General features: G+C 35.1%; 1 protein-coding gene across 3 annotated transcripts in view; it reads left to right on the top strand.

Moving 5' to 3' along the window:
* The window catches only part of TMPRSS11A (transmembrane serine protease 11A), a 45,613-nt gene extending 27,103 nt beyond the window's left edge, over nt 1-18,510 (top strand). Inside the window, exons 5-11 of one of the 3 annotated variants that reach the window (XR_006719140.2) lie at nt 1,747-1,904; nt 5,806-5,844; nt 7,767-7,938; nt 13,017-13,276; nt 14,575-14,717; nt 16,467-16,701; nt 17,036-18,510. Coding sequence is in view for 2 of the 3 variants with exons in the window: in XM_045504691.2 (XP_045360647.1) it covers nt 1,747-1,904; nt 5,806-5,844; nt 7,767-7,938; nt 13,017-13,276; nt 14,575-14,717; nt 16,467-16,628 (934 nt within the window). In the remaining variant the exon portion in view is untranslated. Of the gene's footprint in view, nt 1-1,746; nt 1,905-5,805; nt 5,845-7,766; nt 7,939-13,016; nt 13,277-14,574; nt 14,718-16,466 lie in introns of all 3 variants that reach the window. The other 2 variants (XM_045504691.2, XM_045504692.2) reach the window with 2 other exon arrangements.
* The last annotated feature ends 4,485 nt before the right edge of the window (nt 18,511-22,995 follow it).

Genomic DNA, 22,995 nt, shown 5'->3' with positions numbered 1-22,995 from the left:
GAGAGGTTACGTGATATGTTCCAAATTCCCCAAGTGACAGAACGAGAATTCAAACCCCATCAACTTGTTGTAAGTCCTGGAACTACCAGAACCCATGGCCTTGAGGAAATCCAGCAGCATGTTACTGCATGCACCAAGCTGTATTCATTACACATGCCATTTCAAAAATATTAAGAAGGCAAAGCTGACCACAAAATAGGATCATGAGTCTTACCTCTAACGAAGCCCTAGTGACAGGAGGCATGCCTAAACAAAAAGATGTTCCTGTTTTAAGGAATTTATGCTTGTTGTGGTAGAGGGGGAAGACTCATATCAGTTGCAGAAATTGCTCAGAGGTTTCAATTGTGTTATATGGAAAGTATATAGCAGAACATATACGTAACAGATGCAAATCTATCCAGTATGACTCATCTTCTTAAATAAAATGAATATATTCAGACATGCTTATTTGAAAGAAACAATTATGACTTTTCTCACCAATAGACTAATGCCTCATTGGCAGACTCACTCCAAGTTCCTTAAAGCTTTACTGAGTTAACTAGTGCCCTGCAGAAGGATTTTACAATACACCTGGATAAATTCTACAATATTTAGGAGACAGAAAGCATATATTTGCTGAAACTTTCTAAATTTCATGCCTTCCTTTTCCAAATTCTGACCTGCCATAACATTCTAGCCAAGTTATCACAGTTTTATTAATACCTTTGAATTTGTTGTCATTATCACTATGTAAGCTTTTGTGTGGGTCCAGAGAAATTCCCCCTGGTAAATAATGTTTTCCTTCTGATCTGAGAAGAGGGAAAAACTACTTGGTAATTTGTTTACCAATTTACTATAAAATTCTAATTACTTATATCTTCACATTCCAGAGCCTAAGTGAAACACAATATCTAAAATATCTTCTAATTTATATGATTTCCTCTTTTTTAACTGAAGGATTCAGGAAAATAGGCCTTTAGTGCTTTTTAGATCTTGGATTTTTTGAAATGTAAAAGTAAGAGATGGCAGATCAATACACAGTTTTCCATTTTTCAGGGACCTTTTATTGTTTGGTTTTTCTAGTTTGAGTATGTAAAAATTCAACCACACATATGAAGGAACTTGAACCTGTTTACATGAAAAATTTTCCAGAAATGGACATGTTTAATCTGGAGAATACTCAGAGACCAAAAATATTGCTGTCTTCAAATATTTTATGTAGAAGAGGGAGTTTATGTTTTACGTATGTCCCAAACGGCAGACCTAAGCCAATGGAATGGAAAATGCAGAGAGACATATTTCAACTCCAAATGAAGAACTCTGCTAAAATGAGAGCTGACCAAAAAGAAATAGCATGTTTAGGGAAATGAATTTCCCATCATTTTAATTAGTTTACTGAGGTTAGACGAGCACTATGTCATGGAGGTGACTATGATTATCAGATGAGTGACTGGCCAGAGAGACCACTAAGTTTCTTCCAGGCTTCAGAGTTTATGATTTTGATGATAACATTTTGGTGCTTGAGTCTTACTCAACTACTATAACAAGCCTTCAAATTAATGGGGAAAATGCACTCAAAACATAATGAAAACTTGCAGAGAGAACATATGAAATGACCTTGAGTCATAGAGTGACATATGAGTGTGATGATCAGCTCTTGACACTTTCAACAATTAACGCATAATTTAGTAGGAGAAAATACAGAAAAGAGCATAAGATATACTTGAAGTATTTTTTGAACAAGTACCTTTCAATCGTGTGTCGTAGTCCAGAGGAAGATGGTGCAAAAGTAGATGTCATTATGGTGTTCCAGTTCCCCTCTGCTGAGCCAAGGGAAGTAAGAAAAAAAATCCATCGCATCTTGAATGAGAAGATAAGAAACACCAGAGCCTTGTCAATAAATGCCTCATCAGTTCAAGTTAATGGTAAGCAGCTACCTTTCTATGTGATGTGAGGTTCTCTATTAATTCCATTTTATGTCTAATCAAACTTTATATCATTATTTCCATTCCACATAATACCTAGAATTCAGACGGAAAACTTTCAATTTAAAAAGTGGCATTTAAAGGTTTTATTATTCTCTGATGAAAGTATGTCTGAAGTTAATTACTAAGTGTTTTTTCCTGTAGTAATTGACTGGCACTCACTCAAAATAAAACCAAATGTTTACCACTAACAGAGAGGTAATCTGACCCAGCCATGGCCTCCATGACTAAGCAAGTGAAAACACCAAGTATTTAGCAATAATTGTTCTTCTGTTTCTAAAACATAAACTCATTTGTTGCCTTTTAAAAGTATGGATAGCTTCTGTAAACAGTGAGATTATGAAGTTAGTGTGAACTTTTTTTTCCTCTGGGTACTTGGGAAAATAGTAAACCAACTTTGGAGCCACTAAAGCCATCTTATAAGTAATGCTTTAAAAATCACTAAACTAGGGGAAAAAAATCATTGGAAACATTACTGCTTCTCTAAAAAAAAGAATTAATATTTATCAAAGTCCTTTTCTATGCTCTTTACATGCAGCATCTAATTTCTATATTCTTGCAAAGTAGGCAAAAAGCACCTTTGTAGATGTGAAAGAGAGGCAAAAAAAAAAATTAAGGATTCCAATAATTAAAAGGAGCAAAGATTCAAATCCAGATCTCTAATTTCTCAAGAGGCTTTATGAAAAAAGGGCTCTGTGGTTGAATACATTTTAGAAATTCTGTCTGTAATATTCACCCCTAGGAAATTCATCCCTTATACTAACATATTAAAGACTCTGAGGAGTCCAGCTAGACAGAAACCTGTTTATCCTTGTCCATTAAGCTGTTTCCATAAACATCTACTTCCGGGAGACAAGTGCAGATTTCCCCTACAAATTCCAATGGACACTGAGAGAATCAGAGTTAAGTGTGACTAATATCAGATATGAAACAGAATGCCCTGCCCTTTCAGGGTATGGCTGACTCTTTAAGAGGAAACCTGACCAGGAAGCGAAATTTTGAGGGGATGGGATGGGCAGGAGTTCGCTGATGAGACAAAGAGTCAGCTATTCAGGGAATAAATCTGGAGACCTCTCCCAACTCAGGAGGGAAGAACCTGTCAAAGGCTTAATCCACCTTCTTTACTTTTTTGCTTGTGGGGAAGCAAATGAATCAAGGTTGTGAAATAATGGAAGTTCTGCTAAGTTACATGATGTGTTTTATGCAATTTCTGATAACCAGTTAATTTGCCAGGAACTTAAAAGCCTGAGCTTGAAACCAAAAAAGAAGCACAAAATGGTCATCAGCTGCCTGGGCTTTTTGTTTCTTACAGGCTCAGTTTGTGACCTGCAGTGTATTTTAATGACTGAAGTAGAGTCAAGGGCAGGATGTGCTGATGGAGAACCTGACTTGAGAGTTACCTGACTAATTCTAATTCCACTGAGTCACCACAGGACCATCCAAATAATTGGCCCATGCATTGCCTCCATTTTCTCATCTGTATAATTGCAATGATAATGTTTGTTATTCCTGAAATCATAGAAATACCATGAAGATATATGAGAAAATACAGAACACAGTATGGAACATATAGACTATTACCACTTAGAAAGCTAGTAAATTGTGCATATGCTTTGGAAACCTGAAAGCATTAATGTGAGTGATTCGTCGTTAAAAACAAAAAAAAAGTGGGGGAGGCCTAGAACACTGAAGGTCTCCAAATTTCCAGATGTAAAAAGAGCAGTGTTTACCAGAACTTAGGAAAGGCTCATTTAGTAGAAAGATCAGTAGAATCCTCAAGGCAATTCTTATAGACAAAAACATTGCTCTCCAGCAACACTTAATTTGAAGGACTTCAAGCAAATGGAAAACTGCAGAAATTCTAGACCAAGTCTAGAAATAACCCTCTAGCCCAAGATTTATCCATAATTTGTCAAGAATCTGTGTTTTTGTTTTGACAAATAACTGCATGGTGTGGGTCCCTTATGTGTAATATGTCAAAGCAAAACTAAAATCAGCTCTTTTGCACTGCAAATGCCAAGGCTGTGAAAGGGCTACTTACTGCCTACAAGTTGTTGATGTGGCTCCACTTCCCATCATGTTACTTGTTGCATGTACAGCCCTGGATACTAACCATTTGACTCTTAACCCAGACATGTGTTTGAGGGTCACTTTCAAAACTAAGGTGTTAATGTTTCTTTTCAGTCCCAGGCATGCAAAGTAAAAATATTTGGTCAAAGTTAGAAATCTTCAACAGCAGTTACCTGTGTATGGATAGTTTACCCCTAGGTATAATCATTCTCCCTAAAAATTTTTTCTTTAAAAATCCAATTACAGTCCCAACCATTGCACTTAACCCTGGAAAGGCGTGATTTGTATCTTGCTCAAACTAAGCTGAAGAAGTTTTAACTGAAGAGTTCTAACATTATACCATTTTCCATTTTAATGTATTACTAATATGTGGCATTAAAATACCTCATTTTATTGCACTTCCCCTTATTGCACTTCACAGATATTTTGTTTTTTATATTTTGCTTTTTGTTTTTGAAGGTTTGTGGCAACCCTGTCAGATAAAGGTCAGCATTTTTAGCAATAAAGTGATTTAATTAAGGCATCTACATTTTTTAAGGCATAATGCTATTGCACACTTTATACAGTACAGTATAGGGTAAACATAAATTTTATATGCACTGGGACACCAATAAAAAGTGACTTTATTGCAGTATTTGCTTTATTGTGGTCATCTGGAATCAAACCCATATACATATATATGTATATGGATATGTGTGTGTGTGTATGCATATATATCTGCAAGGTATGCCTGAAGTTTAAAAAAAAAACCAAGAAATTTACTACCATAATAAAACATTTGACAGAAAACTGAGTTCCTTCCGCAAGTAAACACTGAGAATCTGTCCTGACCAATTGATTCTTCACCATATAATGGTTTGGACAAACCTTTAAGGATATTCTTAAATTGGATTATTTTCAAAAGCTCACACTTTGTAAAGTTCACCATCACTTGTTTCCCAAATGAAATTTATAGAAGGTAAGTAGAAGGAAACATTCTTACTGTGCACAATGGGAAATTAGATGCAGAGAATATGAGTTTCAGAAACACGGCACTGGTAGAAATAAGTAAAACAGTCTAGCCTCATTATACTCATTAAGTCTTTTTAATTTGAAAACCATTACAATTTTCATGCAGACTTCCACCAACTTAAGTTTAAATGTTTGTATGTATTTTATCAGATTCCTAACTCTGCTGGAAATTGACAGATTTTAATCTTAGATTCTGTACAATAGTTGGCCTTTACCAATATTAAGCAGATGTTTGATAAGAAGACACAACAGGTTTAGAACTGCATTATAAATATAGTTTATGTGGGCATTTTGTTTCTTTTTTTTATTCCCAAACCATTTGACCAAAGAAAGGCTTATATGAAATCTTAAAGCGGGCCTGTCCTGTTTGTGGCTGGGTGTGAGCCTAAAGATCCCATCTAGTCACTCCCTTTCTCCACTTTCTCTATCTCCTTAAGGAAAATCCAAAGAGGCTTTACCCTGCACCTTTGGAGAGCCACTGTTCTGTATTAATGCAAACTACTCATGGTTTTGATCATCCACTATTTGTGTCTTAATTACTCACTGCTTGAGGTATTATTCACCTAATTCAAGGTTGTCTATGAATTTCTACAAAAATTGTACACCTATTCTGTTACATCAGGTAGCTATTTTCCTGACTGATCCATATGCTCAAGTGTCTAGAATCCATAGTTAGTCAGTATCCTCTGATAATTTCTGGTCATTGAGACCAACCAGAAGAATATCAAATCATCATTCTTTGTTCTATTTTGTTTTTCAGCAGTGAGCTCATCAACAGGGAAGCTAACTGTCCAAGCATGTAAGTCTAATTAGCTTATAAAAACAAGTTCAATTTCCATATCATAAAGGACAGTATCTTCAAATATTAGCTCAAAATTTCCCATCCATGTCCCACATTTTCTTTGGGAGAAAATAACAATTGGGCAAGAGATGAAAATACATCTCTTCTAACTCTGAGACTGATGTTTTTGTCATGTTCTAGGCAAATATTTTACATGGTGGAAATTTGGGGACAATTTAAAGAAATTATATATTTCTGATTTTGAATAAATGGGCTTGCCTTTCTAATTTTTTTAAATGCTATGGAATACGCTTTATGCTGAGAAATAAAATAATGAGAAAGTGAAACATGGGGAGGAGATAGCCCCAATTATTTGTGACTGACCTATAAAATGCATTAATTATACTCATCTTCGTAGTTGACAGCAGCTCCACTCACTCACTTCATATCACTGTGCCCTAAATTTTGAAAGTTTTTATAGCAGTGTGATGAATTTGAGCAAAGGTGTTCGTTCATTTTCATCCGTGTCTTGCAAATACACTATATATTTTTATTCATTCATTCTACAAATATCTTTAACATCTACCAAGTGCCAGGAAGTGAATACAAGTGTGAATGAGACATGATTCCTCCTCTAAAATTAAGAGTTCAGAGGTAGGGGAAGACATAAATAAATTAGAAAATGTTAAAAACAATGTGATCAGTGCTATGACAGAGAAAGTACACTATGCTATGAGAGTCAGTCACAGAGTCAACTAACCTGATCTTTGTGGGCTCAGAAGGTAATTCCTGATACAAGAGAGAGGAAAGACCACAAGTCAAGTGACAAGTGGGATTAGTGTCCTGAGCAGGGGATGTGGTATGTAAAAATGTCTTCAGAAAAGCAAGAACATGGTCATTTCTTATAAATGAAAAACATGAGTATGGCTGGAACAGAGAATGGGGGTTTGGCAGGGGGCATGGGAAAGGGGTGTGATTAATAGTGATCAAGGACCAGAACCATGCTGAAACATTTCGATTTTGTTTGGAGGGCAATGAGAAGTCACTAAAGGATTTTATACATATCAGAAAGGTCACTCAGTTTTCAGTGTGGAGAGTGGACTGCAGGGGCAAGACCAGAGGCAGGAGGATGAACCGGAAAGCTGTTGCAGTCCTCCAGATGAGAAAAATGGTTGTCTAAACTAGAGAAATGTGATGGAGATTTCTAAAATGACTGGCCACAGTGGGGGTGTAATCAGTACTGGTAAAATAAATTTCCCCTTTTGATACTTCACTTATAGGAACAAGAACTGAACCTACCATATTTTCTTTATTAGCACCATGCTCCAAACAGGCTTAATTCTTAGCAGGAACCCTAGGCAGCAAACTAACCTCTGATCTGATGCACATAGTACATTACATATTTATTTCCACCAATAGTGAATGTGATGTTTATATGGAAACATGGAACCCTCCATCCTGAAGAGTGAGACTGGCCATGATACATTAACTCAAGCGCACCTTAGGAACTAGTCAGAAAAATGTATAGGAGAAGGAGTTCCAAGGAATTGGCAGTTACCTCCCTAACCAGTTCTTCCTTCAGTCGAAGAGGACTTCAAAGTAACATGATGGGCTCACCTAAAGCTGAGAAACAGTCATCTTAGTAGGAGCTCCCAGAACATCTGGATAATTGATACTGCAAGTCCTCAGGACACATACTTTGTGGTGTGTCAACCCTTTGCAGCCTTACATAGCTTCAGAAGGCAATATATATATCCACATTTACAAATGGGGGGAGTGAGCAAAACACCAGCTATCAGGAAATACAGAGGATGGATATTAATGTTGTGCATGTTTATATAATGACAGATGTAAATATTGCATGGCAATACTCTACTAGTCTCTCTGTGTGAAAGATTATTGAGATGTTTCTTATGACTTAATGATCTCATGTCTTTCAGGTTGTGGTAAAAGAGTTGTTCCATTAACAGTCAACAGAATAATGTCCGGAGACCTTGCAATAAAGGCTGCCTGGCCGTGGCAAGCTTCCCTTCAGCATAACAATATACATCAGTGTGGGGCCACCCTGATTAGTAATACGTGGCTTGTCACTGCAGCGCACTGCTTTAAGAAGTAAGTGATTGATGTTAACTTGCTACTACTGCTAAAAAAAATTCTGAGTTTTATCTTCTGAGTAATAATGCCCCCAAATTCTACTGAGGTAAAATGAGAAAAACTTTTCAGGTTCATTTCTAAAATAATTTACACTAGCACTTATTTGGAAAGTCAGTGGGGTTATTATAATCATTATCCTAGTGTATACTGATCAGGTCCTCAGAGTTTTACATAAAGAAATTGTTTAAAGAGACAGAAGTCCTAAAACAAAATATTTACTAATAACATATATAATTAATTCTTTCTCAAACAATCCTCTTAATACTAGTGTCTGTTTCTGCCAAAGATTTGGGCCAGTCTCAAAATTATCAAATTAATTACAAAGTGAAATGAAAATCTTCAGTGGACATAGGAAGTTGATAATGTGATAATGGAGAATTGCTCAAATCAAACCTATAGTTTTGACATATGAAGATCTAATGGAATTAGAGCAGTTCACAAATCAAAATGAAAAAATGATCAGGATGATAAGGACAGGCACTTGAAAGAGATTCCTTTGAGTGACAGATTATTAAGAGAGGGTTTTGGGCCACCCAATGAGACCTTCATATACTATGACACCTCTTGACAATGGTGCTACAAAGGGCAAACTGAAGTAAAGAGAAAGTTTCATGTACTTGTTTGAATGAACAGTTGACACTTGATTCTTTATTCATTCTGAGCATAGTTACAACATAAATTTTATTAAGTAAAAGATAAAAGTGACTGTTTTTTTCATAATTTTAGTTTTACTTTAAAGAGAATAACCAGTTGGATTTTTACGTTTAAAATCTCGGATTTCTTCTAGGTAGATTCACTTTATGGCCTTATTTTCTAGTATCGATTATCATGGTGATAACAAGAGCTTCCTGGGTATTTCTGTAAAGCAGGTGGAAATAGAACTTAGTAGGTAAAATATTGCCAGACAGTAGGGGAGCTGGATCTGATCTCTGCAACCTTGGGCAAATTATTAAACCATAGTGTAATGGGAAACAGATGGACTAGATCATCTCAAGATCCTTTTGAGTCCTATAATTTTGACTTTTGATAGCACAGTAAGTTCTGCCTACATATGAGTCTAAACCTATATAGAGACTTAGATTCTTAAAGTGTGAAAGACATGAGAGTTCAATAGGTCAACATAGTAGAAATAACAGAAATCCCTTAGTCAGGTGCCTAGGTTGGGACTGAATATCTTAAAATAATGGAGAGCTTACTAGCTCCAAAGTTAGGCGATTTTGTGGTAGATAGTTCTGTGTTTGCAAATACCTTTATAACACTGAATACCAAATCTGCCACCTAATAACTTTTATCCATTGATATTTGTTCTTTCATCTGGAATAAAATGGATCAAATTTATTTCTTCATCCATTGAACAGCTGTTTCTTAGTTTCTCTTTTTCAGGCCTTATTATACATTATAAAGTAAGTGAGAATCTCTAAACTATATGTGAAAATAAATATTCTATTTTATTTCACAGCATCAACTTTCAGATGACCTCAAATCTTGGTTCTTCTCTAAATGCTCTTGATTTCTGTCAGTGTCTGCCTTAAAATATGCTTCGAAGAACTAAATACATCTCTCAAGACAGATAGTATGACCAGTGTCTTAATGACAAAATAAAATGGGAAGACTTCTGGAAAAAATTAAATAATATAAACTGAATGCAAGGGTAACAAGTAACTCAGTAAATAAACAACTCTATCCAAAGGATGATGATCAAGAATTGTTGAAATACTGAGGATATTTTTAACGGCCCACTAAAGATCTCAACTCTGCATCATGTCCTAGACAGAATATTTTCTGGGCTTGGCACATGATGTAAAAGTTATGCTTATAAAGTAGCTAACATTCTCTGGAAAGGAAAATCAATGTGTGGGTAAGAAAGTCAGAAATTTCAAAAGGATTTTAATTATGTTAGAGTAATAAGCAATAACTAAATGATGAATTTAAGCAGATATAAATATAAGGTTCTAACTTGAGTCAAAAAAAAAAAAAAAAAACTAAGTCTGTCAGTACGGAAAGCAGGTATCGGCTTTAACATGTAAAAATTGCTTAGAAATTTTTGCCACAAGATAGTCCACTGCAAATCAGTTGTTTACAAAACTATATTGTGATTTAGACTGCATTAAAAGAAATGTAGAACCCAGAATAAATAAGATGTTAGACTCTGCTTTGATTAGATCGTACCTGCAACAGTGAATTCTGCCTTGGAAAACACACTTAGGGAGAACCTGACACAGTGAAGTGCTTTTAAAAAGTTTTATTCCAATGTATATTCTTGCCTTCTTTGTCAAAGATGAGAATGTCATTCTAAGTGAAGTAAGCCAGAAAGAGAAAGAAAAATACCATATGAGATCACTCATATGTGGAATCTAAAAAACAAAAACAAAAACAAACAAACAAAAACAAAGCGTAAATAAAGGACAGAAATAGACTCACAGAGAATACAGACTTGTGGTTACCAGGGGGGTGGAGGGTGGGAAGGGATAGACTGGGATTTCAAAATTGTAGAATAGACTACACTGTATAGCACAGGGAAATATACACAAAATGTTATGATAACTCACAGAGAAAAAAATGTGACAATGAGTGTGTATATGTCCATGAATAACTGAAAAATTGTGCTGAACACTGGAATTTGACACAACATTGTAAAATGATTATAAATCAATAAAAAATGTTAAAAAAAATTTAAAAAAAGTTTTAGATGATAAAGAAAGGTGATAATATATCCAAACAGCCTTGCCACTCAACATGTGGTCCACAGACCAGCAGCATTCACATCACTAGGAAATGTGTTGGAAATGCAAGAATCTCAAGCCCCACAGAATCAGGAGCTGTATTAAAAGGCTCCCCAGGTTATTTGCACACTAAAGCTTGGGAAACACCATCCTAGGAGGCAAACATTTTATCCTGAGAAAGCCTGTAGAGATGGTAGTTTTATTCATAAATCTGAGGCACTTTCTTATGGAAGAGAATTCAGGAATCAAGGAAAGACTTGTCAGCTGTCAGAGCTGCTCAAAGATGAAGGGATTGCAAGGTGAAGAAAAGGACTTTAAAGCAAAGAAGACATCCCCATCTGCAGAAGGGTTCGAGCACAGACTCTCGTCAAGTGATAGTGTTCCTGTAACAATGATGACTATTTATTAAGCTCAAGGATGCTACAAATATTTGGTTAGGTGCTTAAGATTTGTTTTGTATAATTCTTACACCCACTTCACTTGGTAAATCCTGCTTATTAGTAAGCCCTTTTTCACTAAAGAAAATCAGTGAAATAACTTTCTCAAGGTCTCAATGTTAAGAGATGGTGGAGCTGAACACAAGCACGTCTTCCTCATGGCAAGCCCCATTTTTTAAGCGTTATATCTGTGAGGACTGAATGACTTCTGAGGTTACTTCATATTATTGCAGTTTAACATTGAGTGAACACTTGAAGAAATCTCATCACATAATTGGTTATTTTTAAGCTAGTAATCAACAAAATTTTCAGATCCTTTTTATAGGAATGGCTTCCAGATTAGGTGTCACCATTTCAAATTTTTATAAATTATTTGGTGATCTAAATATAGTTTAATAGTCATCATTATTAAATTGCATCTTGTTGATTTGGGCCCAGATTAAAAACGTACAAAGTTTATTTGTAATCTTCACTTAGTATCTTTCACGTCAGGTGTATTTTTCAGGTTTGTCATCCTCAAATGTAATAAACACAACCTGTATTAAGCAATATCAGGGCACTGTTTGAAAGCTGTAAATAAGCACTCTCATTTTGGTAAATTCAATGCAAGTTCTATCCTTTGCATTTCCAAGTTTAAAATACTTAGATTTATGGTAAATTCATCCAGGCATGACTAAGTTGACCAGATCTGTACCAATAAAACTCAAGAAAGACTTGATAGTTATTTTTATGTACAAAAGCAATTTTGTATAAAAACAAAATTTTAAATTGCCTTAAGAATAAAAATAATTCCAACACAATTAATAGCTGTCAAATTGGACTTAAATCCCATTGATATGTTTATCTTCTTCTTCCTATGACTAAAGCTACCTGTTAAGAAATAATTAGGTTGAGAAATGAGTATTCATACGGGTATCTTTGCTTATCCCTCATGGGGATGTCAGTTCAATTATTTAGTTAAGGAATATTAGTCTTGTTACTAATGAATAGATTTTGGTGAGAGATGGTATCCTATAAAGAGTAGTGAGAGACAAGCCGACTTGTGATACTAGGCATATAATTTAATACATCTAGGCCCTATTTTTCTTAAGTATAAACATAAGCTTTAGTAGATGACCTTTCCAATCCTTGGATGTACCATGATCCACCAGCTTCTCATCCAGTGAATTCCCATCTCACTTGCATAGTACCTAAGCGCTTTATTCATGACCTATAAAACACTCTAAAATCTGGCCCCTGCCTACCTTTCCAACCTCACCCCCCACCTTTCTTCCCTTGTGCCATGAACCATAGCCTGTTTGGTCTAAGCCCTTGGGAAGTTTGACTGGAAACTTGTCTTCCTATCTTCTCATAGCTGACTCCTCGTCAACCATGTCTCAACCCAAATGCCACGCTCTCAAAAGAGACTTGTCTAATTACCCCCTTGTATTCTATCCTGTTGCCCTGTTTTATTTATAACCCTTCTCACTGTTGTAAGTTATTCATCTGTTAATTTGTTTTGTTCTTTATCTTTCACTGCCATCAAATACTCCCACCAGTAGAGAATTTTGTCTTCTTCACCACTTTATCTCCAGCACTTCAAATAAGTTTCAGCACAACACAGATGTTTAATAGAGATTTGCCAAAAAAATAAATGAATAATATTTTATGTGCTTTACAGTTCTAAAACTCAATAATTCTGTATTGGATTTCAGCTCAAAGATACTGTTTGTGTACATTTTACCTTTCAAAATGTTAAGAGTAAACTATATTTAAGTGGTCAAAGAAACCTATCATTGCAACCAAGTATTTCAGGATGAAATTTTCTCTTTTATTAGCCTACATGTGATTACTGTAACACAGTTCATATATTCTGTTCATTTCTAACCTTTTCCAGGAAAGCAAATCCAAGTCAATGGACTGTTAGCTTTGGAACAACAATCAACCCTCCATTAATGAAAAGAAGTATCAGAAAAATTATTGTCCATGAGAGGTACCACTCCCCAGCAAGAGAGTACGACATTGCTGTAGTGCAATTCTCTCCCAGAGTCACTTTTACTGATGACATCCGTCGGGTTTGTTTGCCAGAAGCCTCTGCGTCCTTCCAACCAAATTCAACTGTCTATATCACAGGATTTGGAGCACTCTTCTATGGTGGTGGGTGTCTCAAAATGGATCACAGAGCACCTAGCCCTATTTATGGCAGTATGATTTGATGCACATCAATATTATCCTGTCAGATTTTCTACAGTTTGTTCAGATTAGTTAGGGCTCCTGTTTTGCAAGTGACAGAAACTCAACTCAAATTAACTAAAAAAGCAATAATAAAATTGCAAATTTTGCCCTTATAATTTGGAAGTCAAGAGATGAGTCTGCCTTCAGACACAGTTTGAGTTTGTATGATGTCATCAGGCTCTGAATCTCTGAGTCTTTTCATTAATTACTTGGCTGTTTTCTCCTAGGTCGCCTTCATATAGAGGGACTCTAGCTCCACATAGTGGCAAAGGTGGCCAACAGCAGCTCAGTGTTTATGTCATCTTCACCTAGTTGATGCTGAGGGCAGAACATGTCCCTCTCTTTGCCAGAACCTACTTAATTCCTGAAATGGTTTCTTATGGCCCAGGGGTACTCAGATAGACTTGCTAACTCAAAGACTCACTTCTACATCTGTACAAAGAAAGGCAGGTATGTGATTGGCAGCCTGGTCAGAATCATATGAAACTAGAGAAAGACAGTTTCAAAAGGGAAGATAGAAAAAAATGTTCCCTCTAACACTAAAATCTATGTGCCATTCTCTATGCAAAGCCAGGTATGCACTAGGTGTGTTGTGATCTTCACACCCACCTTCACTCCCAGACTCCTTCACCTTGAGCCCATCTCTGTGAGCCTCCTCTCTCTTTTTTTCATCTCCTCTTCCCCGTAGTTTGCTCCATCACTCATTTTCACTTTCCTCAGTCACATCATAAAATTTTCCTTTGTTCAGCTCCGATCTGCAGTTGTAGCATAATATGCTTCAGAACCAAACAGACTAATTAAGAGTGATCAGGGATAAGATTACTATAGAGAGAGAAATCGTCTCTGCTAACAAACCTTCCGTTGCCCTCTCAAAAATGATTTAACTTAGTATACTAACTCAATCTTTTAAGAAATAAAAATGATTTCATTTTTGAATGTTTGTGGGGCATACTTAGTCAGACACACTCTGGATTCTAAAATCTGGTCCAGGTACATACATATAACAATAGTGAGAGGGATTCTTGAACTCTGGGCTTGAGAAGATAAGAAAGGGCTTTCTGAGAGTAACATCCATTCACAGAGCTCTAGACAATTTATTTATACACAATAAACTCTGAAGAATAAACCTTTAATTCTCATTCTCCATTAAGGAGGCTGGTTTTAAACACTGAAATTACTTTGTTTTTCCTTTGTACTTTGTTTTCTTTACTTTCTATAAGGGGAATCCCAAAATAATCTTCGAGAAGCCAGACTGAAAATCATAAGTGACGATGTGTGCAAGCAGCCACACGTGTATGGGAATGATATAAAATCTGGAATGATTTGTGCTGGGTATCTGGAAGGAACTTATGATGCCTGCAGGGTAGGTGGAGAGAGAATATTCTGATATCATTAAAAAAATGTATCTGTCTCAAGAAATATTTTACGTTCTTTACATTAGTAAAGTACAGATATCTTATTTCAAATTTTTCTAACTGCAAATTTCACAACACAAGCATATTTTTAAATGTTTTATTGAGCAAAATGAAATAAGTGAAGAGTTTCTTTGATGCTATCAAATAAACTAACCAATGAAATTTAATTTGCTTAACAGCAGAAGCCCAAAAGTTCATAAAGCAGAATCCCTTTCCTTAAAGAGCTCACATCTAGAAAGAAAACAATCATGAACAATGAATTCTGATGTGATATTATAAATTACATAATGGACAAATTTTTTATTAATGTGTAGTTGACTGAGAATATTGTGTTGGTTTCAAGTGTGGAGAACAAATATTTTTGGCTTGAAGGGAACATTTTTGGAACAAGTATTAGAGAGATGAAGCCTGAAGCATAAATAGCACCCAGTTATAGAATAAGAGAAGAATACTATAAAAAAGAGAAAAGGCATTGCCAAAATTATGAAGATGTGAAATTACAATTCATATCTGAGGCAATTCCAAGTAATGTGATGGGTCTCAGCCTGTGGAGGATGGGAGGTGAGATGCAGTTACAGTCGACCAGGTGGATCAGTCCCTTTTCCAGTGCTCCCCTCTATTGTACAGCATCTATTCTGCGTGAATATTTTCTGACAAAGGTGTAAAGTGTTTTTCCTCCTGGTGGCACTTGCTTTATGAGATTCTTAAAAACTCCAAGGAGGTGATTCTCCATGGTGAAATGACAGGAACTGGTTTGTTATCAGGTGGCAGAAAGCCGTGCCCAGAGTCCCACAAATTACACAACACAGACACCTCTGTCAAAAAAAGAGCAGCAAGTTTTGCAGCATCTGGTAAGATGGGTAAGGGCAGCATCTGGTCCATATCTAGCTTCAGTTGCTGAGAACGTAGAGGGAGGCAGCTGGAATTCAGGGAATCCAAAGAGAGGTTCATGCCATGACAGACAAGTGGAAGGTGGTGACCAGAGTGCAGGAACACACCAGACGTGGGAATCTAGGCAAACGGGGAGATTAGTGATAAGCCTCAGGGAAGACTGGTGATCATAAAGTGCTTTCACTGGATTGGGGAGCTGAGGTAAGATTCCTGCCCCCTGACTATACAGTGAGTAAGTAATAAGAGCTCTAGTCATAGAAAATTGGGTAAGGTATTGAGGAAATGACTCGGGCACAGAGCTCTAAGACAGGAATACAGTCACTGCTACTGAGTACATGGTAAGGGACCTAGTCTGACAAAACAGAAGTCTAGGCACCCTGCTTAGAGTCAGAAGAAATCCAACATCGGCTTGACAATCTGTGCTGTATATGTGAAATTTTAAGAATAGACCGTAAACATTCTCACACAAACACACAAAGTAACTGTGAGGTGATGAATGTGTTAATTAACCTGATTGTGGTAATCATTTCACAAAGTATATATGTCAAATTATCATGTTATATACTTTAAATATATATAATTGTATTTTTAAATTATTTGTCTATAAAGCTGAAAAATTTTTAAAAATTAAAATGTTGAAATTGAACTGAGGCCTTTATAACTTTTGAAATCCATGTTTCAATTAATTATCCTATAATTGGTAATCTATACATTTACTACCAATAATAAAGCATGTGGTTCATTAAAATATCTTAAGTAATAAGTTATATATTTAGCTTATTTTCTTTTTCTTTTTTTCTTTTCAGGGTGATTCTGGGGGACCTTTAGTTGGAAAGGATCTTAAAGATACCTGGTACCTCATTGGAATTGTGAGCTGGGGAGATAACTGTGGTCAAAAGAACAAACCTGGAGTCTACACAAAAGTGACTTATTACAGAAACTGGATTGCTTCAAAAACAGGCCTCTAATTCCCTATACAAGTTAAACATGGAGAGCTGTATGCAGATCATACATGTATGAGAATCCAAATATTCTGTGGATGTAAGTACAATGAAGTGAGATTAAATGACATGATTTAGTTCAACACTGCTTTCATCAATCAAAAACCCATAGCCAATTTAAAAAAGATCTAAATCTGTAAAGTAGTGGATCAATTTAACCTGGCCTGCAGCTCTTTAAATCATGCAAGCTAGAATATTAATGAGGAGTAGTGCAAATTTCTGAGGACAATCCACGATATTTTTAGAATGTCTTTGTTAGGGGTGTCCCCTTAAGTGAGAAACTTTTTAAACTCTGAGTTCAGGAAACCCTTATATAATTTTCTATTATTTCTCCAGAGCTCACAAATACTTCTTTTTTTTTCTTGTTCTTCCAGATTTTCCAAAGAGATTTCCCACATTTTCTATTTATAACCCCATTGAAAGGATCCTCATTTAAAAACAAAGTTATATCTAGGAAACAAAGTATGGTGATAAATCAAGCCAGAAATCTAACTTTTGTCAGCTGTGAAACCTCCCTAATTTCTTGGTGATTCTTTAACATATATACACACACACAATATACTTAACTTCAGATATACCCAGAAAAACCTGATTAATGAGTAAATATATATAGTAATTAGCTAATCAAAACGTATTTTTGTTACAGAGGGGAAAGGTGATGGTAGTTTTATGAGCAGTCCCGAAACAATGGCACAAAAATTGGACATTTTATAGATGCATTTATATATTTGGACCACCAGGAGGCGTCCTTGTACATTAATGCCTAGAAAAAATTGAGAATTTGCTAATATGTTGAAGAATTAATGAGCATTATCTTTCCACATAGAAAAAGTTTATTCCTTTGTATTACTGCAAACAATTATCTCCTAAGGCTTGCAGCAATAGCCTGACTATTTCAACCATGAAAACTAGTTTAAAAAAAATTAAGAAATGTAAATTTTGAGGATTACCATACAGAACACATGAACAAAGTGATCTGAAAGAGCAAATAAACCCCCTAGGTAGTGTTTCATGAAGACATTAGGACCGTCAGGCTCATGTATTCCATTATACAATTAAATGAAGATTTTTGTGGAAACTGTTACTCTATGTCACAAGGCTAGCTAAACATCAGGGTTACAGGCAGGGTGTCATTTACTTACGTGGTTCAAATATAAACCAAACCAGTGGAAAAATCACTTTGTAATAATTTCCCCCACGTGCAACTGATAAGGCATGAAAATAATCCTAAAATAATCTAGAAGAGATTTAAAATTTATTCATCACAAAAACTGTTCCGTAACTTAGACTCACAAAATTTTAAAGCTTAGGAGAGACGACATGTCACATGCGCCAACATACTCATGGTTCAGAGAACTGAAGGCAAGGAATGTAAATGACTTGGTGAAGCTGTAGGTAATTTGTATCCCCAGCGGTCTTCATACCCAGGTGCCAATTTTACATGCCCTTTTCCTTACAAAGTATCTTTATGATTGTCTATATTTATTGAATCATCAGTTGTAGAAAAATTACAGTGAGTTCTATGAAATGTTTTAAATTAAGAAACTCTTAAGAATTTTAAATTGGCTTGCTGTCAATTTTCTGAACTCACTTCAAGATAAAGTTGCTTCTTCACATGTAAAATTATACATACACATATAAACTATTCAGTATTATGATGGTAAGATATAATTTTGATTTCTAGTGTTAAGATTCAAGAAATTATCTTAGAGGTAAAACTTTGCATTTGTTTTGTGCAATATTTAATTCTGGGTCACATGTAAATGAATACCACTGTATCATTTAAAATCTAATAATAATAAAGTTGGTGATTGGAGCATTCTACAAATAATATCACTGAATCTGTGTTAGACTAATAACATGAATCTTTTTCTCAAATGCTGTTAAAACCATATTTCTTTTAAATAAGTAGTTTGGGTCACTCCGAAGCAAGATTTCTCAACTCAACTTTCTCACTTTGGACATTCTGGCCTGGATAATTCTTTGCTTTGAGAGTTATCTTATGGACCGTAGAATTTTAGCAGCACCCCTGACCTACTAGATGATGTAACATACTCCTTCTCCCAAAATTATAATACTCAAAAATATATCCAGACATTGGCAAATGTCTCCTAAGGGGAGACTTATCCCTGTTGAGAACTATTGTTCCAAAGGAGCTTGATTATTTTCAGAAATGCCAGATCTATCTCAAAATTAAGACACTAAGTGTTCAAAACCTACAAACTCCTAGTCAAACTGTATGTTCACTATCATGTTCCTAAAAGAAACAGCAGAATAAGTGTTTTTAGTCAGTGGCTATTTCAAATACAGAGTGATCTCCACACACAGTGTGCTTAGAGAGTCTCTCTCCTACCCTTACCTTCACTATATTCATGGAGCACCATTAACCATTCCAGTAAAGACAGGTTTTCTATGAATATACCCTGTAGTAGAGTTTTTCCATCTTGACAACAATCCACAGTAAGAAATATATTTTATATCATAGCTCCATAGATACGTAACAAAATCCGTATGTATTAGAAATTGAAACGAAAGTTTCATAAAACAATACCCACCTTACTAAATACAATAAAATCTAATATTTTCTATTCTGTTTCATTTTTTAAAAATGCTTGCTCCACCAACAAAATTGATTTCACAACCTAACCTGCAGTTCCTATAGAACATTCTGGAATAATCATTCACATTATTAACATCATATTGTTATTATGTCACCTGCTCCCACTGCTTTCCCCATCTTTAATTTATCTCTACTCTATCCATTTAGCAAACTGTCGCTAGGTTATGATACTATTCAAGAATGCTACTCCCATGGACTCAAATCTTCACTGATTTTCCCTTTGCCTGACAAACTGAGTCTAAATCCATGTCACCATAGCTTTTAAGGCCCTTTACAATCTGCCAACAACCAGTAAGTTTTGTTTTACTTGTACTCAGTGCTCTTATAACACTGAATGTTACTCTTTATTTCTAGAACACGTAGATAGTAGGTCATGCAATGTTCTCTTCACTCTATGAGATTTAGCTCAATTATCACCTCTACCAAGAATACCTTTATTATTCCAGACAAAATTACTCTCCATCAAATGTTTTTGTTCTTCCCCTAGAGCATTTCTCATACTTTACTGTGTAATATTTTATGTACATTTATTATCTCTAAAACTATTCTAATTTGTTAGGCTAAATGTTGTTTTATTCATCTTTGTATTCCCCATAGTACTTAGTACAATATTCTGTATATACTATGTTTAGTGAAAGAATAAATTAACAGAGGCTAGTTATGATTTCTATGAAGGAAACACACCTCAGTTCTCAGTTGTTAACTGCTTTCCAGGGTCACTTTCTTTACACTGCTTTCCAATCTGTGCTGGTCCTGCTTTGCATGTTCTTGAATGTTTCTAAAGACCTCCTGCTCTCTGCCTACACCAGAAGTAATCAAGATACAGTAGGGCAAGGCTTTGACCTTTCAGGAGACCTTCTAAATCAAAAACTTTTCCCCATATTCTCTTAAATGAGCACATCCCAAATTCATAAGAGAAAGTTAGAATGGAGCGTGGAGGAGCCCATTCTAGGTGAGGAGTCACATCACAGCTGAGCACAGCTCTGTTTCCTCTCTCCCACGCTGTCTGAGGCAACAAACACTACTCATAGTGCAGAAGCACAAACACTATTTCTGACTTTTCATGAAAACCACTCGAAAAACACCTTGCCCTCACACTGCCTTTCACTGGGCCATTTTCAGAACCTAACCATCAAATAGGAGATAATTACACCATCTCCTACTTGAATCAAATTCTTTATTTCCTTCTCATTTAGATGCCTCTGAAAAGAAATCAGATCAACAGCTTAGAGCCCAGGATAAATAATAAAACAAAACAAAACAAAACAAAAACAGACTGGATTCCAAGGTGAACTGGTAGCTTCTCCCTGTTCCATGACTACAGACTATTCCTAATCCCCCAAAAAACTATCATAGTTTTGAACATTTTTGTTCAAAAGTCTTTAAAAACAAATAAGGATGAATCAGAGGAAATGTACCAGTATTACTAAAAACAAAAACAAAAACAAAACAACTCAAGTGCATGCTCTTTCAACAGTGAGAATTGTTATCTTTGTGTCAAAAGGATGTTATTGATGCATTTTCATGATTCCAAATGACCTCAAATCCTGTTCAAGTATACCTCTCTACAATCACATGTTTCATAGATTAGTGAAAGAGTTCAACACTAATACAAAGCCTGGCCATTGTTGCTCATTTGAATCAGCTGAATTATTAAATATAGGTTCAAATAATCTTTTAAACTATTTGTAAAAGATTATACTACCAAATCACACATTTGATGGATAGCATGCATGGAAGCATAACATAGAAGTAAACAATGTGAAATGAAACAGAATTTATTTGAATTCCAGTTCTACAGCCTACCAGCTAAGCCACTGTGGGTCTGTTATTTGAACTCTGTGATGGTTAGTTTTATGTATCATCTTGATTGGGACACAGTGCCCAGATATATGGTTAAACAATATTTTGGATGTTTCTATGAGGGTGTTTTGGACTATATTAACATCTGTTCCACGCTTCTGAAAGAGAATTGGCAATAAAACTGTGTAAATTTAAAGTATACAACATGATGACTTGATTATATATATATACATTGTGAAATGAATACCGCATTAAGTAACACACCCATCACTAACATGTTTATCTTTTTTTTTTTTGTAGTGAGAACACTTAAGATTTACTCGTAGAAGATTTCAAGTATACAATACAGTATTATTAACTACAGTCACTATGCTGCACAGTAGGTTGCCAAGGACTGGGGAACAGGGAGATGGGGAGATGTTGGTTAAAGGATTCAAATTTCAGTTATGAGATGAGTAAGTCCCAGGAGCTAATATGCACCATGGTGACTCTAGTTATAATACTGTACTGTATACCTGAAAGTTGCTCCAAGAGTGGAGCTTTAATGTTCTCATAACAACAATGAAACGGTAATTATGTGAGGTAAAGGATGTATTAATTAACCTTATTGCAGTAAACATTTTGCAATATATGTGTGTCTAATCATCACACATACATGTTAAACTTACACAGTGTTACATGTCAATTATGCCTCAATAAAACTGGGGAGAAAATCAGTAGACTGTCTTGAAATTAGCAGAAAATACATAGAAAAAGAAATAGAAAAATCAACCTATTCAAAATAACAATAAAAAAATCCCACAAAACCAAATCAAGAAACTTTGGATCAAAGCAGGAAAAAACCAAGTTTCATAAAAGGTTTATGTAACTAAAGATCTAGTAGGACTTGCTATGGATATTATAAGTAAAACAAAAAACAAAAAAAGTATTCTCAAATACCAACCCCAAACTGAAGATCATAAGGGCAAACACTCTAAATTACAAGGATTTGGTTTGTAGACAATCCTGTGTAGCTTATTCTAGAAAAGACAGATCCAGGGGTTTATTAATTCAAATATAGTTAATAATTACTCAGTGCTAGATTGGTACATTTATTAATGTTCTATCAAGATTTTAATTAACCAAGATAATATCAGTGTTGTAAAATTCACTGAGAAGATTTCAGCATACTCTATACTTGAGAAGACTTAAGATAGCATAGGAAATAACTTTCTTGAAATATTATCAGTGCCAATGCTTTCAGGAAAATTATTTTATATAATATTTACTATTCTTCCACAGTTATTTTTGTGTCCAAGTTTTCTCATTCTTGATTCAATTTCAGTAATTTTTTTTCAGAAATTTATTTTCTGGAGACAATATTTTTGGTATAATTTCATGTATTCTTATGTCTTCTGTATCTGCTGTTACATTATTGTTCTCATTTTTTAAATTGTTGAATATTTGGTGTGTACTTTTTATCAATACAAATTACCCTCTTTATCTTGGTTAATGCTGTTTTGGACCTCTACCCTTGCCATCTCTGTATAATTTGCCTGCTATCTTTGTTCCTTCTCTCTTCTTTAGCTTTCTTTTTGTTTTAATTGTGTATCTGACAGTGTACAGACTTCTGATAACTGGACTTTCTTTTTAAAACCATCAGAAGAATCTTTGCCTTTCACTACATCTGTTTAAACCATTCATGTATATTGTGTAATTTTTATGTTTGGTATAACTCCTTTACCTTTTTTTTCTATGATTTCTTTCTTACATTTTCTGACTAATTTTTAAATTATCTATATTTTATTCCTCAATCACACACCCATCCCCAGACCAATAGAGACCTTAGTAAATATTTCTAATTACTTCCCTTCCTTTGTGGGATGTTTTCTACTTCTTATTAATAATGGTTTATTCATTCTCTTTAAGACA

This window comes from Camelus bactrianus, chromosome 2 (genome assembly GCF_048773025.1).
Source record: "Camelus bactrianus isolate YW-2024 breed Bactrian camel chromosome 2, ASM4877302v1, whole genome shotgun sequence".
In the NCBI taxonomy this organism is placed as follows: Eukaryota; Metazoa; Chordata; class Mammalia; order Artiodactyla; family Camelidae; genus Camelus; species Camelus bactrianus.
Note: the sequence above shows the minus strand (reverse complement) of the source record. Positions and strands in the feature narration are given on the sequence as shown.